Source organism: Battus philenor, unplaced genomic scaffold (genome assembly GCF_028537555.1).
Source record: "Battus philenor isolate CCGP_79_NKW_IND1 unplaced genomic scaffold, ilBatPhil1.0.hap1 SCAF_1, whole genome shotgun sequence".
In the NCBI taxonomy this organism is placed as follows: Eukaryota; Metazoa; Arthropoda; class Insecta; order Lepidoptera; family Papilionidae; genus Battus; species Battus philenor.
The window spans coordinates 5,440,958-5,460,946 of NW_027181661.1; the positions used below are offsets into that span (position 1 = coordinate 5,440,958).

Below are 19,989 nucleotides of genomic sequence, written 5' to 3' on the forward strand. Positions count from 1 at the left end.
TTTAAATCCATAAGCACCCATTGCGAAGCAAAGTCTCCTTCAAAGATATCTATGTAAAGATATTTCATAATCGCCACGCTTGTCAGGCGGGTTGGCGATCACAGTGTGGTGTTATGGTACGCAGAGGATGCTGCCACACTGGAAACATGTTTGTAAGCAGTGGTAATTCCATATTACCAAAGTACAAAGTGTGAATCATATAATATTGTATTCCGTAAATCGAACACGTGACCTACGATCGCAAATCTCAGTCATGTATCGCTGAGCTACCACTACTCACAATGCTCGATGTGTATAGTGTTTATAGGCACTGCCTGAATATAACAAACGGTTAATACTTATCTCCTTATTTCTGAACAGTCTCTTTAATTTAAGTACTAGTATCACTTTAAAAACGTCTTAACAAACCACTTTATTTAGATGCTAAATTATCTACTATGTCCGTCATATACTCCCAAACTACCATTCTGTGTATGACGGATTGAAAAATTATAGTGTGCAGTGAATGGGTAATGTAGCATGCAGAACATATGACCGCAGCGGCCTTAAGGTTTCGCAAGCGCAGCAGAAGATATTATTAATGAAGACAGAAGACTGTGTCGAACTCGTCGGAAGACACTTGGTGCAAGCCACTTTCAACCGATCCAGTTGGTATCTATAAGAAAGGTCATCCTGTGAACGAAATGATGATGTTGATAAATTAAACAGGAATCGTAAAACTAGATTAAAATTTTTGTCCTCATTAAACTCATCATGTAATAATTTTTTTTTAAATTATGTGTTTGTTGTAAAAAGTAGTCATTAGTATCTTATAAAATGTAAGAATTTTACGTGATGTAAATAATAATTTATTACCTTTTGTATAAATAGAAGCACCTTAAGACGCGGCCTTTGATCCTTATCATCGTATTAACGTCGAAAGTTAAAGCATCCATCGATTTCTCAAGTAGTCGAGCTGATTTCAAGGCGGTGGAAATAGAGTTGATCCACTTGTATCGAGTTGCTAGTTGGATTGCGGTCGTATCTGCGGCAACCGGGTACAATCGAATCCTTGTTAAGTGCTCTTAACTACAAATCACTATCGGCTACACCTAAATATATTCAAATAGTGGCGCAAAGTCGTAAATAACTGAAATTACACAAATCCAATTTATCCAGATTGAATTTTAAAGCTACAAAATTGAAGTCGACGTTGTTAAATACTTGATTTTTAAACTACAAATCTAGTTAATTAAAATTTAAAATTGAGCCGTCACGATCATCTTTACTTTAGCTGTATAACATTCACTGGTGGACATTGACGTCCCTTAAAGATTTTTAAGGGGACCGGCTGAGTGTGGCCACGATGTAGTGCCTTCCAAAAACTTGACAAAGTTATTTGCACATCCAGTGGCTGGAGACCCTACGCTGTTCTAGCCGGTGCATGGTCACCGCCCAGAACCTTCAGACACCAGCGGTCATCTGTTCTACGCGATGTCACCTGCCCACTACCATTTCAACCTGCTGCTTGTCTGTATCGGTTACTAAAAACAAAAAAAAATTAAATAACAAATCATAATATTTAAATTTTGACCTTACGTTGAGTTTGACAGAATAATTATTAATTAATAGCGATAATGTCTTAAATAAAATATTTGAAATGTTAAGCTGACGTCGTTTCGTTAGCATTTCTAGATGCTATAATGTAAATTTATCTTCATAACGAGAGCCATTAATACATACTAATAATCGTGGAGGCCGCTGCAAGAAACAATCAATTTTAATTAAAAACACTTCACAACGTACCTTCGTTTTGTGTTGTTGCCCAGTTAAAGTGACATTTTCACAAATAGAATTCAGGAAATGACAATTTTGAACTCAGTGGATACTTTCAAAAATTGAAAAGGGTTAAGTTTCCATTACGGCGTAATTTGTAAACAGCACCAATTTTCTCTCGTTTAAGTTATCTTTATGGTTACCATTTATCGAGTATTTCAATTTAAAGGGACCATGTCAACATAGAAAATTCTTGTAAATAATAAACCAGTTTATTATTTATACATAAAAATAACGAGTTTTTTTTTTTAACAAAAGTAATTTTTCAGGAAGCCGTGTTTTGGCGTGAAAGACTATATGAAACGCTAGTACTAAAATAAAATAAAAATACGCGAAAAAATAAGCGGTGCTTGTTCAGGGTTAAGATTGGCGCAACGAATCGCGGTGTAGTTTTTCAATCAATACATGCATTTTTGATCTTTAACATAATCATTGCTGGAATACCGCAACGAAATCAATTTAGTTCAGGGCAAAGTGCGAAACGCATATTGTAATCAGTAACCCGTAACAGGAAGGCAGTGCTTGATCTCATCCAGCATACTTTGTGAGAAGACACCTATTTCCTAATAATAAGATAATAAAATAAAGCAAAAATTTTGCAATTAAACTCGCAGCAATGAATTATCATCATTATTTCAACCATAGGTAGTCCGCGACTGGCCGTAGGCTTCTACTTAAATTTCCAAAAGGATCATTTGGAACCGGCATACATTCAGCGCCTTTTGACAATATTAACGACATCGCTTTTTAATATTATTCTATGGATAATCATTTCTACGTAAGACTAATCAAGACGAGAAACTGCCATGTATATCAGTGATTATTACATTTAAAAACTCTTTCATAAATATTTTAAATAACGGACACTGTAGGTAACCTTTCTACATCATGATAGTGCAAAAAAAAAATAACTAAAAGTGCACTGAACAAAATTAACAGCTACTAAGAATACACATGCGTTCATCACATTATATGCAGAGGCATCAATTATGTGACCTTTCAGCATATCAAATTAAGTGACATTTGCGATGCTGGCAAGTCTATATAAAAATCGAGATTTTTAAAAGACTTAGTAGCTATAGCTGATGGTAGCTGTATTATAAAATCTATAAAAAGAAAACCGATTGTAAATAATTAAAATAATACTACATGGCCGCTACTAAGTTATTAAATATTTTTTTATTGAATAACGCTGTCAAGTCATTGTTGAATTATTACATATCTGACTTTAGTTTAGGCAAACAGAAATGTGTGGTGGTCATTTTAACCAATAGAAGGCAGGCCACCTATTGGAAGGCACAGACCTCACCCAAACATATCTATGGGGGATATACCAGAATCGCCACGCTTAGAGGACGAGTTGATGATCGCAGTGTAGTAATATGGTACGCAGAGGACACTGCATTTCATTCTCTAGAAAATTGTTTGTGAGTACTGGCAATTCTATATAATTAATGCACAAAGTGTGAATTAAAAAAGTTTGTATCCTGGGAATCAAACCCCCGACCAAGTCATAGTAAGCTCCACTGGGTTTTCACAAGCAGTAGATAGAGTATATATAGAACTGAAACTCGTATCAATTACTTATTTATTATGAATAATTAATTAGCTTCTCCATTTTAGGTATTACTTAATCAAATATTAATAACTTACTTAAGGGGTAATCGGTGCTCAAAATCAATTCTGATTTTGAATAAATATTCGCAATTTATTGTTTTTATAAAAAAATAGTAGAAGTGTATATTATAAACTTAAAATACCTTTATGTATAGATGCGTAAAGTTCATTAGATCAAACGTAAATGTAAAACAATTCTTAATTTAAAATTCGATAAGGATTCAAAATAAAGAACTGTAACAAAATTGTAAGGTAGAAGACCAGGCCACCCTGACCCTGTTATAAACCAAAGTCACTGACCTGCAGCTACGCGTTTAGCATTTCGTTACATTCAGGACGATTCCTTTTACATATTAATTAGTACTTACTACAGGGTCTACGGTAAAATGACACAAATCTGCATTTTATGTTTATTTTTATTACAAACCATTACAGAATCGATTAATAAAGTCGTCGTCTCTTGACAATGCTTACAGATAGTTCACCCTTAAAGCCAAGCCAGGTCTTAATGGTTGTGTCCTACATAAACTGACTTTTTAATTTAAAAAAACTATTATAGTATTAGCATGAAAATCGAATATTTATCTCAAATAACGTATAAAAACACTAAGAGACTGTTTAGAGTTGAAATTTTGCCTAGCGGATACCTATCTGCAATCAAACGTCACCTTTACAATATATATCAGGGTATATATCGATATATAACAGGGTTATCCGGAGAAAAATCTATGTTCTATGTTGTCGTGTGCATCTTGTCGTTCACGCCCTGGGAGGCCGCTTCACATACCGTTCACATACCTCAAGCAGTGACTAACACTTCTGCGAATACGATAGCTACGACATTCCAAGAAATTAAATAATTTTGCTGACTCGTTATTAAAACAAGGCAATGTTAATTATAAAGGTATAACGCACCATTCATTTATATGCGTAGAACACCTGTATTCTGTAAAAACAATAAAAAGAAGTAACATTTATAAATCACTTTCAATACACGCGATGCGTAGATTAAACACACAGCATGGAAATAATTAAACTATCCGACCGTGGTAATTACGTAAATCATCCAATACAGACACCTATACTGATTAGGTAACTCTGCTTGTGCGGTTTCGTTTTGCATATGAACAGAATGGATCGTTACTCCAGTGATATAGATTAAGTAAATTTTGCTATGAATGTTTCATTAGTTCTGTTTGTGTCACATAAATTGTATCAGATCTTATCATCTTCAATAGGATATCGCTATTAATTTATTAAAGATATGAAGTCGTTATGTTAAATAAGACTGACATATGTTAATATTTGCAGCTTTAAATACATACAAGTATTTATTGCAAAACGAACAACAGGCGTCTTACCAAATAATTTTACTATATTTATATGATGCAGTAAAAACTTCTTATAAATAATTTATAACATGTAAGTAAGCAAGAAGTTCAAAACTAGCTTCTAAAGAAAAATTATAATGACTCAGCAAATTCTGCTCAACTCTATTATATACACCAAAAACACACACCAATAAACTTCACACATAAACACAAAGGCATTAATCTATAAATAAATATTAGTTACACATTGTTATGCAAAGTCATTTCAAAGTCAAAAGTCAAAGTCAAAGTCAAAATTTCAAGTACATTTCAAAGTCTCAACTAAGTTGTTATTATATAACACATTTTGTGATTATTATAACCGCTAACTGTACGTAACAAAAATTAAATATCTTATCATTTTAAATAAATAATAATTAATAATGGCTTTTTGGGCATTTTTTTTTTTAATTTTACAGAAATTAGGATGTAGTCAGTTTTACCGGGTAGGTACTTATATGTGATTTTAAGCGTGTGTATGTGTATACGTATATTCCATTTTTACATATGTGATAATGTAAGAACTTAATAAAAGCTGAGAGATATTTCGACTTATTTAATGTAAAGTGATTTATAAATTTTAAACAAATCAAAATATATGTCAATTTATTTTCTTAAACATTACATTCGATTCGTTACAATTTAGTTAATCAATTTCAAGATGTATCTATGAATCTTTTTTACATATATTTATAAGCTCTAATAGGAGATTTCACCAAACTGTAGCAGCGTTATTTGAGTCGAATATATATACTAGATTTAGAAAGTGATCATTTTAAATTGAATTTAAAAACAAATCGTTATTATATTTTAGTTCATTTGTTGGTTCATTCTGTAACCTTGCACAAGTTCAAATAGTTATATGTTCTTTAAGTTAATATATATATTAGTTATATTATATAAAGACAACAGTTCCTCGTGAGGGTGCAGTCTAATTAACGATCTCTTACGTAAACTTGAAATTGACTTGGAATTTTTCCCGCACAAATAAAATACAATTATTTTGTCAATCTCATATTAACTTAGATATATTCAAGGCTAAACTACATTAGTTTGTATATCAACAACTATACATTCTGCATTATTTATTCAACGGATTATATTCACATTTTTTTCTCACGATTGGCAAATGCTAACGCATGTTACATACGATACTGCGATAAGGAATACAGCGGACTCAGTATTAAGGTGAATGCAACTTAACACCGAAGAAACGTGGCCCTGTTTGCTGATGCTTCGAAACGTGACCGGAGGTTGCATTATGATGCAAAGAAATTGAAACGTCATTCGTATTTTGAAAGAGATAGTCAGAAAACTTCTTAATCCTTCCTCATACTGTTTTTATTTGTAAAAAAAATTAAATGCCCTTCTCATATTTACATTTCGTTCCTCATTATTACACCAGCCGGAGATCGTCTACTTCTGAACATAAGCCGTCGAGGTTTTGGCAAAAAAAGTCGCGAAGAACCAACGCCGTATGACATCGACCAATCAAGACTTGACACGTTTAAGATAAAAAACGTCCTTCAAAATAATATTGGTTGAGCAAAATTATATTCCGACACTATCAGCAAGGTCTCAAATTGTCCATCGACGATTTTCAAGAACAACAACTTTAATTTTTTGAACATGACTCTCATCGGTTTTAAATAATAATTTCACCCTATTTTTTATCACAGAGCATATACATTAACTGAAAACCCATGAACTATACATTCACCATTTAAAATCTTTAACATCTTTAACCAATCAAGAATGTAAGTTCATACGTGTTTAATTTTTTACATTATACCAATTACATTATCTTCATAACATTATATTGATTATGTCTTCAAGAAATCAATAATTCAACAAAGCAATTTATTAGTGGGAAAATCCTCAAGTATGTTAAAAATTATAAAGCTGATTTTTCATATTATTCTTTTCAGCTGATAGACTCCCGCTGCAGGCATAGTCTTTCCCCAAAGTTCGCAACGATGACCGATTTTGTGCGGCCCTTATCGAACGACTTCTCGTAACCTTAACTTTGTAGTCAGTTCACCTAGTAGATGCTCTACTTACGCCGTGTCTATTTTCTTTTAGCTTATTAGCTAGCCCTGAGTCCGATGAAGCTGTAAAAATCAAAACGGCTAACAGCGCGCATCAACGTTCAAATATAGCCATACTCGAGAACCTTTCAACCCCAAAGGCCGCCAACTACACGAGCGATGTGTCCCACCCACTGCTAATTCAGACGAGCAATTCTTCGAGCTAAGTATTCACCTACTTACTTGGTTATTCCCGCAGTTATCTTCATTTCTCGGGATCTTGGGGATTTCAGATCGTAGTCTCTATTGTTCAATGTGTAACTTTGAGCTTTCTTATGGGGCCCATCACTGACAACACACATTAATCATAAACCTTCGTCTACTGACATTGTGGTATTTTGACGTGGTGCATCGGAGCTTCCCGAACGCCTAAAACTTAATATTTATCATATTTTAGCAATTAGAATATGTATAAACACCGTTAGTTCTATTGTGTGCCCTATATCCTATAGATAAGGCATTGATTGTTACATTTTAAACACCTGGATATTCATAAAATAATTTAATTTAATATCTCGTATTGTTATAACTTTCACGCATACTCACTTGACCTTAATAATTTATGAAAAGAGTTCTTTTGTGGTCTGCGTGTCATTGTAAGCTACTATCAAACATGTTTTATACTTACGGACCCCTGGTATAAAGTTGACACGTACATTATTTATAATATTAAAAAAACTGGTATTTCAAATAGAGCACACGTGTTCCACACGTGGATCCGAAGTTCAAAATACGTCGTCCACTTTACCTATAGAAGTTAAACATTAAAAGTAACATACACTTCCTAACCGGCCCTAGCTTTTGTAATTCTTTTAGGAAGTTTTAAACAAAATTTTAGTTCGATTGGTTTTAGGTGTAAAAGCTTTTTAAATATGTGTATTTGTAACTCGTTACGTCGCAATTGTAATATGGTACACCCTATACAAATATTAATGGTTTCAAATATAATAAATAATGTAATAATAATACAGTAAGAAAAAACGTTTCCTAATCTCGGGATACTACGAAAATTAATTATTGTTTACTATCTGTCTCTGCAGACTTTTTGCATTCCAATAGAAATAATAAATTAATGTAACATATTTCGGGGTGATAACATATATGGTTATTGAAAATAGGCGTACGAACTATAAAGCTTATGACTGACAAATGAGTTATAAATTAGCTCTTTCAGAGCTTTTACAATTATAACCAAAAATCTGTATACACTTGTTTTTTTTGGAAATCTATGGGAAAAGCAAAAATCCAGTAGTTGGCGTCTTAAAGTTGAAATGATAATGAAAGATACATGATGCATCTTCCATTTTGTCATCGTAATAAAAGGTTTGTTAATTAGTTGAGATTAGATTAGATTTTAAACATAGTCTGTCCCTTTGCATATCTAAATATTAATAACCCAAAAATATAATTACTTTTGACAATATCAGCTTAAAACCATAGTAAGCTTTAATTTATTTAATATAAACAATTTAATATACAAGCCTACTTCTATTACATGAAGGCTATGTCTGCTTATTTTCCTTTGTTTATATATCCTTTCTTCCTTCTTTATGTTTAACAAACATATATATTGAGTATTGGGAGCAAAGTGGTTGAGGATTGAGAGTTGAGATCGTAGGTCGCAGGTTTAATTATATAGGATTGCTATTGCATACAAACAATTTTCCTAAAAATGTCTAGCAGCGTCCTCTGCGTACCATAAAACCACATTGCGATCTACAACTACCCTACCAAGTGTCGCGATTACGGTAATTCCCCCCCATAGGTATCTTTGGGGTAGGCGTATGCCTTGCAGTGGGCGTCAATGTACTGATATGACTACGATGTACATATTGTAGTAATTTAAAAATTATTAGTAAACCCTTCATTACAGTCAATTCGCGTCAAATCTACCAATCAATTACAAAGCATATATTATTAATAATTATTAAATTGACAATTATGACTAAATGCGTTTCTAACACAGACTCTCTGTACAATTATATATGTACACCTATGTATAGTATAATATTCATATAATTTATATGCAAACTATATTACCATTAAAATTTTCTTACATCGAATACGTATTCACACAACGCACAGGGCAATGCAGTGCTGCCAATGTAAATAGATATTTATGACACCAAGCCGTATTCTAGTTGGTTTTTGCTAATTCACCATTATCAGGTTGAATATGAATATGTACGTAATAAAATGTCAAATTAGCTTAGCTTTGTTGTTTCTTGTAGTTAGATATTAGGCCTTTGTTTATTCATTGATTGAGTTAATATAGGTAGGCTTGCGAAAGTTTACAATAAATTCCCAAAGCGTATTTGTTGATGAGAATTGTTTTAGAGTAAAAATCAATTTCAAGGTCAATCAATAGTTAGCACGAGGAATCAGAAGCCTTTTCTTCGTTATATAATAATAAAAAATAAGTTAGCTTATTTAACTTAGTTTCAAATATCAGACACGAGGCAAGGTTTTTTATAAATTACTCTTAGTAGTCACAAAGTGTATCATAAATAGTAAAAGATGTTATTATAATGCAAGGTATAGCGGTTCCGGACGGATTACAACTATTGCGATAACAATTTCGTTTCCCGTATATTCAGATTATTTAATAATATGCTTTCTTACAAATATTTATGTCATTAAATCGTCCAAACTATAACTGCTACCCAAATGGCCTAGTATCGCATTTAACAGCACATCCATGATAAAATTACTTATAAAAAATAACAACCAGCAGAGAAGAAATACGTAATAGACAAGTATATATTTAACGTAATAGTTTAGTCTCGCTTGTTAATATCTATATATCTATCTCTCATATACACAAAAAATACAATTATCATGAATTACAAGAAGTTTTAAATACTTTTTTTAATTGGACAGATAATAAATCGGACTTGCAATTAAAATTTATAGACTCACAATAAACGTGAAATATGTTATGATAATGCCAATAATATCAGTATAGTCGTCATCTACACGCGTCATCATTTTATTTGCTAATATGTGTGCGTGCTAATTGTCTTCGTTAACTAACCAAGCTACGAAATTTTGATATCATTCAATATTATAACTATCTCCGACCCAATTACAACTGTCTTTGTAACTATCAATAGTCTTTTCGAACAAACAGTTTCACATGGATCCTTCTCCTCCTCCCTGCGTCATTCTTCACAATTCTGGGGGTCGTGGCCCCTCTCCTCTCAGTAGTTTCCGCTGCATTATGTAACAATATCGATCGCGAATTTACGGCGTCATATATAGTTGTGTCATTTGTGGTATCAGCCTAACAAAAGCAACCATATGTTGGTTGCTTTTGTGTTTGCTTTTGTGTGTTTGGGTTGCTCAATGAATTGGCCTATTGAAGAGGCCACATAGTGCGCATAGCTGATCACCTTTGGATCTTTAAGATTATATTGTGGATACCGCAGATGGGCAAGTGCAGCCTAGGATAATTGACATTGTTTTATTCCTGATAACCCTAGATGCAGGCTGCTTCCAACAGGACCTCTTGGAAATCAACGGGGGAAATCATCATGGGATGTCTTTAGGATTGAATTATTTCAAACACAGTTTCATTTTTGCAGTGAGTGAGATCTTTTGGTTTTCTACATATTATGGAACTGATACCGGTGATTCTTATTCATTCTAATACATTTCCACTGAGTATTGCGCTTAAAACACGTTGTTATATAAATCATAAACATAATATATTTCCGTAATATCTCACAGCTTTACAGTACAAACGCGTGTGCATTTAATTAGCGACTTATCAAGTTTAGCAAGCTGGGTGAGTAAACTTCATGCGGATTCATTTAATCTCCGTTGTAATATGGCGTCGCTTATTCCAGAACTAACTCTGCCGGTATCTCTTGAGTAGTCGTTAAACGCACGCGGCGGTCGTCCACAGCGGTAACATACGAACTGTTATCATGATGTGTTGAGGTTTCCACTCTTTATTTATTTATTTTCCAACCATGACATTCGTCTATTCAATTGTAATTCTAGTAAATAAGAATCATTTTTTTTGTAAACTCTATCTTATTTTAGGGAATAGGAATAGCTTTAATAATTTTTACACATTTCTTTTTATTGCTCTTCTATCATTCTTCATATTAACATTCATTCATTTTCTATCATACATCACAAAATCTTACATTTTCATTTATTCTTAATTTCCTTCCTTTCATCGCTTCACATTCTCTCCTCAATTATTACAGTACAGGGTTTTATTACAGTTTATCATAATATTTCTTAATCCAACCTTTTAATTTTTATTTCTATAACAGATGTTACCTTTATCACAGTACGTTGTTTTCTTTTGCTTTGTCTGATTTCAATACTAACAATTACATTTATTATTTTTATTCTTTATTTAAAACTGCTTATCTGACCCTACATTAATTATAATTTTTATTTCTCCAAATTACGTTTTCAATAATCCCCCTGCTGTAGCTAAGGAAGGTTAATCTGCATCATTCATCTTTTATTATGAAGGTGATACTCGTGTCATCTATTTTTCTTCACAACCGGCATACGTATTTATTACAATGTACTCTAATAAAAAAATTTAAAAATAAAATAAAGGAAACGAGGAATCCGTGAGCAGCATTAAACACGCGTGTATAATGAACTCTAATGTATAGTCAGATTACAGTATTGATGAAGGAGTATGAAACTAAAGGCGTTTAATTGAACTAAATTTTTAATAAATTAAATTAAATTTAGTCGGCAGACACAGGTTTTATTTTAATCTGGCAGACACAGGTTGTTTGCATAGAGGTAAAAAGGGATGAGTAAAAATGTAGGCATACTACATAGAGTTATAAAAGTACGAAACAAAATTAAGGCAAATTATGAAATAACAACCATTATCATATCGTGAAAAGTACATTAGCTATTACTCAGTCTCCCATCTCCGCGGACAGCTGCGTATTTTATTCGCGACCATGGGTGGTCCCCCATCTACGATCCCCTCTATCGCAAAGACGGGACGCTCCCTTTATCTCTTGATATTGCGCGCTAAAACATGCGTCGCGTTTAGCGAATTCGCGTTTAAACGCCCGTATTTTTTTATTCTTATTAAATATTTTAAGGAAATCTTAAAGCATGCGTGTATTATTATAATATGACATACTACGAAATTTAATCTTTAAGTTAATTTATTTTGTTCTTAGTTTAAAAAAAAAGAGTTGAATTTGAGTGGCTAAACGCAAAAGTTAGCTAGATTTTTCTCTATTTTGCGTTCGGAGTGGGCAGGTAAAGAGGCCAAGTGTTGTGATGAATAATCGATGAGACTGCAGAGCACGGTACGGATACACAACTTACAACTTCTTTATTTCAAAGTAGCATTCGTTGTAAAACTTTTATTAATCATTGCATTTGTTTCAAAATAAAGTATTCATTTTAGTGTTAATATTGTGAAAGAACAGTAAATATATATATATCTACATTTAGGCAAAATAAGGGAAAAGTGCATTTTAATAAGTTTATAAATCGTAATTGTGGCTATGAACTCAATAATTTTTTTTGATAAGTTGAAAATGCACCATTCGAATTCTCTCTTTCTGAATACTGCTTGCCGTTAATTTTACGAGTTTTCAATAATAACATTTAATGCTTTCTAAAATATCTCGCATGTGAATACCATTACTACACTATAGAAAGATCGAAATATGAGATCTGCAGACGAACAAAGATCACCAATGTCACTAGAAGAAATGTTCGTCTGAAGTGACAGTGGTCCTGGTACATTGCTTATGCAAACGATGGCCGTTTGGGTCGAAGTGTTCTCAAGTGACTACTAGGTAGATGTGGACAAGCGAAACTAGTTGAACTGGCGACATAGTTAAAATCGCGGGATGTTGCTAGATTCAGGCAGCGGAAGACCGGTCATCGTGGCGATTCTTGAAGGAAGCCTTTACCTTGCAGTGGGCATATATAAGCTGAAAAGAAGAAGGAATGTACACTTTACTGCTATTCTGGTAAACCTCAGTATTAATACTTCTTTCTCAGAGTTATTTTTAAAGAGTCTTCGGAATCTCTTTATTTGATCTTTTTCCTCTTCAGGTGCCTAAGTAGACGATTCGTGCGTTTTTATAATGTCCCGGCCAAATAACCAAACCATCTTTTCGCGGACTACGCAATAACTGAAGTAAATAATTTAGGAATACCACTACTTCATTAATACTAACAAAAGTGTAAACGTTGCAAAAATCGATAACAATAAACTACTAGCACAGATTTGCAACACGGCATTGCCCGCCTCCAGACTGTCTATCAAATAAAAAGTTATTAACCCAGTTCCCGCGTAATGTGATGCACCACACGAGAATTAAAAACTAAACATCGACACTGTATCGTACTCGAGGACTTTTGTGTGTTAACGTGTTTAAGTATCTAATATATTAAATATCAGTAAGTACTATTATTACTTTAGAGAGATTAACTTACTTACGGCTGGTTTTTTATAATCACAATACTGTATGATGGTATGAAATAGAATTAAAAGAAGTCATATAATAAACCAGCTGTCACCTACCTGCCTGGTTCCCATAGCCCGCACTGCCGCTTGTAGGTGCAATTTTATAAACACCGTTCTTGGTAATTTTAACATACCAAAAAACATTATGGTTAAGTTTTACACAAAACACTTTTTTAACACCCCTTCAACCTTCCCCACAGGTGGAATTCGTAAAATCCGTTTCTAACCGACTTTAATAAAGCTAAAAGTAATTTTAATACTAAATTTCAAGTGTCAAAGCCTTATGGGCGCAGAGATATAATAAATCAGTACATAGGAGACAATATGTTATTTATACAGAAATAATTAAATATTCTACCATTCTTTTACTTGTATGTAAAAGTTTAGAATAAAATAAGCGATTAGTTTATTTGATTTTTGTTGTGCCTAGGGGATAAAGAAACGAAGTTCAACAATCAAAATTCAACATATCTTTATTTATTTAGGCGTTTACACGCGCTTTTGAGTCGTAATTATTTTAACATAAGTAGTTAGCTACCACAGATTCTGAATGCTGAAATGTTGAGAAGAGCCGGCCAGAAACTGAAAAGTTGCTCTTAATTTTTCATGAGTACAATGTAATGTCAATCATGTAAACGAGTCAACAAACCAAGTTCCGCACATCGCTATCAACTAAAATCTCTTGATCGCTAAAATAAGATTTTTCTAAAAATACTTTTTAAGGAAAAGAAAGGTACGAGATATCATGTGAAATTTTATTACATAGGACCATGAAGGATTTATCAACCTATTGAAGACGAAAATTACCCGTTACGAGTTGAGAATCAACAAAAGAATACGTCGACGTACTTTAGAATTAAGTCTTGAATCTATTTATCACTGACAAAGTTGTTACTTATTTTAATGCCTTACACTTCATAGACATTGCAGTTGAGTAGAAAAGAAAAATAATAACGTACTCTATAATGGGTTTATTATAATTGATATTGATGATATATGTGGTGTTTAATATGCATTGTAAATTGTCTTTTTAGTTATGATTGTTTTGTTAGATCCAGCAGTAACATAATATTATTGTTGAATATCACATAACCTATTGGATATTTAGGTTATATTTCTGTAAACCTTCAATACTTTTAATTATATAATATAAATAAATATTCATACTACGGCTAGTGTGTTAAGCAGTGATAGCCTAGTGGTAGAGTTGAGATTGAGACTTGTAGACGTAGGTCACTAATTCGATTACTGGGACACAATCTTATATACTTCACACTTAGTGCCATTATTATTTAGGATTAGAACACTGCTCACGAATACGTTTTAAGCGCATAAGCAGCAGTGTCCTCTGCGTACCTTAATCCCACACTGCGATCGCCAACTTATCTAACAAGCGTGGTGATTGTGGTATTGTGGGGGGTATCCCCATAGATATCTTTGCGCGAGGCTTTTGCAGTAGGCATCAACAGGCTGAAATAACAAGTCTTAATGTTCAATCTCATCCTATTTATTCCGATTTTTGTGAACTAAATTATTAACGAGTTGACCTTTTTCATCGCATCGATTCTACCACAAGGATCATTATGAAAGCGCACATACATCGCTCCAAATCCTTGCAAACGAACGTTTTAATTAGTTTGAATTCCTGCAATCAATTCGTCCCCGATTGCCATAACAGGTAACCCAGTTGAGGGCCAAGGAACTATACCATAGTCCATAAAAGTTAACATGTAGAATATTTATTAGATTCCTTAACCTCGAGCTCATGAATAATTCAGGATAATGCTTTAGCTGCATAATCAGAAAGCTATATTCGTGGAAAGGCGGCGCATCGTCGGTCAAGCTTAGAGCCCGAATTTTTAATGACCACACGTCCTAATGTCCGACGTAATTATGTCTCTTTTGCCGAATAAGAATAACCTATAACCGTAATTATATCCTCATAGTCCGTAATTTATTTAATAGGTTACGTGATATTTTTAACAAGAACAAATGGACGTTATCTGATTGACCTGTTCTCTGATTTTTACTCGGCTTGTAAATATGTCATATTAATTTCCTTATAAATAAAAAGTTTATTTCATCTTCATCGATTCAGATAGAAGATATCTTTGGATAGACTTATGTCTTATAGTTGGCTTCATTGAATTGACAAAAATTATAATTCCATTTATACTAAAATCTTGGAGTCGACAGAAAATTTAAGTTTACAATTAAATTGCTGTTTCTTAAAACAATCAAAATAATCATTAATGTGATGAATATATCATACATTTAATTTATATATTTTTTTTAATATTGGAATTCCTAATGCCGTTATCTTTGAACAGAACAAAGTTTATGTAACAACCAGTATAATGTAACATAAAAGCTAAATATATCGATTATAAAAATTAACGATATTCATGTAAAGAAATGTCGAATTGCTTATTACAATAAATGTTTAATAACACTTATATTTTTACAGAGAATTCTTGCATTCTATCTATATCTATAACTATCTGTTATCAAGTTTACCAGTTTGACTTTTAGTAAAAAAATAAGGCAATGAATATCTACATTTTTGATAAACAGTATACCGAACCGTACGGAAAAATATATTCGTTCAGAAATCACGTTTCACTAGTTCGCAAGTACCAAGTAATCCGTAGTACATTCCAAAACAAACCCGTAGTAGCACTTCCGACGGGGTCTGTTTATAGAACGCCATGGTACCGTTAGTTCCCATTGAACATGGAGGTTCGTGGAGGTCTGAAAAGGTATTACGTTATTTCTCCTTTTGTTGAACTTGATGGAGTCACGTCGCGCGCGGTGTGCGATGTTCAACAAACCACTGTCACGTACTGAATAAGGATTCAAGTGAACACAAATTGACACTCCGGCTCTGTGGCAGTGGTTGCTTTTATACGTAACGGATATACCTTTTACCTATTGATTCGTGTTTGATAAAATTTGAATTTATATACGATGGGTGGAACAAGTGAAATATGATATTAGAACGAAGCAAACCATTCATTAACGTAACTCGTGAAATGATGTTTCTCGTATTTATGTTTCTATTTAATAATATTACTGTATACGTTGGTAATTTATAATAACATTTTCGTATCAAGTTAAAAATGATGAAAGACCCTAAAATTATATTAAAAACAAATTATAAACGATAAAATCACGTTATGCAGGTATTTTTCTTATCTTATAACATATTACTGTACATATCAATTAGTTTGTGAATAATACTAAGCAATCCTCGGAAAATTTGTGGAGTGTACAATATTTAATCTTTAGATAATCTTATTTGTAGTGTTCTGATTTGAACGTATGCTTGAAACAAAATAATAACATCCTCCAACCTTGAATGCAGCGATCGAAGGTTTAGAACCCACTATTATCTCAGTAAGTTTTTTGTAATCCCCACAAATGTTTTTACAGTGGTTAAAAAAATTATTAACTAGCTAAATTATCACATAAAAATTCTTTTAAACAGCAGTGTGTCTTATAAAACAAATAATATCTATTTATTTTTATTGCGTGATAATTCTAAGATATTACCTGAGATATAGTAAATATATATATATATATATATGTATAACATAGCTGTGAATATTTTATTACAAAAAAAAAGGTTCTTACAAACGATTAAGTACTTAGTAAAAGAATCAGTTAAAATAAACATTTGCGTTTTTTTCGAAGTAACCTATAATAGTACATGTCGCTATTTTTTTCTTGGATAATTTCTTTAAAACATCTTTTAACATTTATCAACATACTTGATATACACACACACACACACACACACACACACACATATATATATATATATATATATATATATATATATATATATATATATATATATAATAGCTAATCGATGTAACTCATTAAAAAGATGTAGGAATTAATGTTAAACTACGGAGAGATACTGTACAGATATAAGAATTAATACACCAAAGTGAATATCCTTTGTAGGCATGATGCCAAAGTTAACTGCTAAAACCAATTAAACCATCGTAACTACTTCAATGAATTGGTCAATTCGTAACTGCTCGATTTTAGTACCAAATTGTTTTCCAGTGAACGATTTAATTCTGAACAATTTATTTCAGAAAGTCAAGTCTTATTCTGCTTCTTTTAATACATTAAACGAAAATATTTGTAATTTTTTACAATAAACAATAAAAATTCTTTAAAAGAACAGATTCTGCGTAATAAATTTAAAAAATGTTTGTAATTCAAATTCGCAAAAGCTACCAAAAATCGCCTCTTTTTGTATTGTGTTAACAAACTATTGTTAAACTAATTTAGAGCAAGCAAAAAAAATCTATTTGGCTAACTTTTTATCGTATCAAACGTTTCCAAATATTTGTTGTACATGTAAGTCTATAAATTCACTTATATTGTTTTTATAGTGCAATTTAAGTTAATGATAATGTCTAATAAGAATTAAAGCAAAAGAATAATTTTAAAATTTCTGTAATATAATTCCGATTTTATCATAGATTTTCTCTTTGTTTCAGGAGACCGAGATTCGTTATTCTCTTAATGATGTCAATAATTTTAATGCTTAATGTCAAAGGAGCTGAAATTACATGTCCAAGTGAGTGTACATGCCGAACAGCATTCGACCCGGAATTGGGGCACATTTTACGTATAGTGTGTTCACGTGGAGATATGCACAATATACCTGTGGAGTTCTTCGATCGGAGCGCTGAAGTGATCATTATCTCGGCGCCCAAAAATCGCCCGAACTTCCTCACGATTGGCCCAATATTCACCCAACCGACTCCGTTTTTCAACCTTCGGGAACTACACATTGTAAATTCTAACGTACCTTCCATTGGACAGTATTCATTTTGGGGCCTTCAGCATCTACGATTGATTAATCTTACATATAATAATCTTACTAGCATCGGAGCTGATAATTTCAGAGGACTCATTAACCTCACAGATCTAAATCTTGATCATAACAAAATACAACAAATGCCAAGTGAAACTTTTAGGCATTTAACAGCTTTGAAAACTTTGATCTTATCAAACAATCAAATTTCCGTTTTAGTACCCAGACTCTTTCGCATGTTAGCGAAACTCACGCATTTAGATCTGAGTGACAATCCTTTAGACGAGTTAAATCCAGAAGTATTTAAAGACATACAACACTTGAGAGTTTTCAAGTGCAGAAGATGTCTTTTAAGGAGAATTAATACACAAATCTATCATTTGGTCGCTAATTTAGAAGAATTGGACCTCGGAGAAAATCAATTTAAGTACCTAACTTCTGATGAGTTTATCAGCTTAAAGAAACTGAAAAAATTAAGGTTGGATGGAAATCAATTGTCAGTTATTGTAGACAATATGTTTGGTAGAAATCGGGAATTACGGATTCTCTCACTTTCGAATAACAGATTGGCTCTGTTAGCACCCGCCTCTCTCACAAATTTGACTTCCCTCGTACATTTGGACATAAGCCACAATAAAATAGACAGATTCCATTTGCAAACGTTTGCTCCGATTGTCGAAACTATAAAAACTATAAATTTTAGCGGGAACAATTTACCTTTGAATGAAATTGCAATTGTTCTTCAAATTTTACCGGAAGTACATAATGTTGGTTTGGCAAATTTATCATTGGAAGATATACCGCCAAATTTCTTCACCTATAATGATCATCTCGTTGGTTTAGATATATCTTGGAACAAGCTTACAAAGTTTCCATCGAAACTTCTGGCAAGAACAAAGTTTCTTCAACGTCTAGATTTATCTCGTAACAAAATAGAAACTCTAGAAGAAGAGGATCTACAGAGGTTAGAAGCTATAGCTCATGTTGACTTATCAAAAAATTTGTGGCGGTGTGATCAGTGCTCAGCGGGCGTGATGCTCGTGTATATGACAACTACGGTGTTGAACAGTACTATTCGACAACTCACTTGTTATTCCCCGTTGAGACTCCGCGGGACTAAATTTGCTGATTTAAATTTTAACATATTGGATCCATGTCCGAGTAGCTACGAGGCACAGATGAGTGTTTTAGCTGGATTACTACTTCTTTGCATTGCGGTGTTCTCTGCGATTGCAGCAGCATTATGTTGCACAAGACGTCGAGGAGCTCAATATTATACAAACGAAGAAAAACGCAGGGAACATGAACACGAGCATCCCGATGAATTGCTTAATCGCACCGAAGTCGGCAGCGTAGCAACTATTCACGCTCCTTACCAGCTTGTTTCTAAAAGCAGCTAACAACGCGCCCACACACCGCGTTTAAAACAGCGGCCTACACACGTGACATTTGACCCGGCAATTCCATCTGGTTCGACTGAAAATGACTCAAGTTCGCAAAACGCTACGCCATTGTCATATTTCCTGGCTCACACGTCTTTGCATGCTTCAAAAGATATTATATGATATTACGAAGAAGATGATCTGGTGTAAACCAAAGAAATGTGAAGGACTGTTTTTGATAGGATTGTGATTTATAAACATGTTGAATATAAATAGATATCGAATGTGTTTAATATAAGAGAAATATTTTTATATTATAGCATTTTACATGTATCATTGATATAATGAATAGTATTAACATATTATAATAGTATATGATATAATAAGGAAAACACTAAGT

At 32.9% G+C, this 19,989-nt stretch overlaps 1 protein-coding gene across 1 annotated transcript; it reads left to right on the forward strand.

Annotated features, from left to right (window-relative positions):
* The first annotated feature begins 16,103 nt into the window (after positions 1 to 16,103).
* LOC137927888 (leucine-rich repeat-containing protein 15-like) lies at positions 16,104 to 19,607 on the forward strand. The gene is made up of 2 exons (XM_068771395.1): positions 16,104 to 16,129; positions 17,888 to 19,607. The coding sequence occupies exons 1-2, from the start codon at positions 16,104 to 16,106 to the stop codon at positions 19,605 to 19,607; spliced, it is 1,746 nt and encodes a 581-aa protein (XP_068627496.1).
* Positions 19,608 to 19,989: the final 382 nt, after the last annotated feature.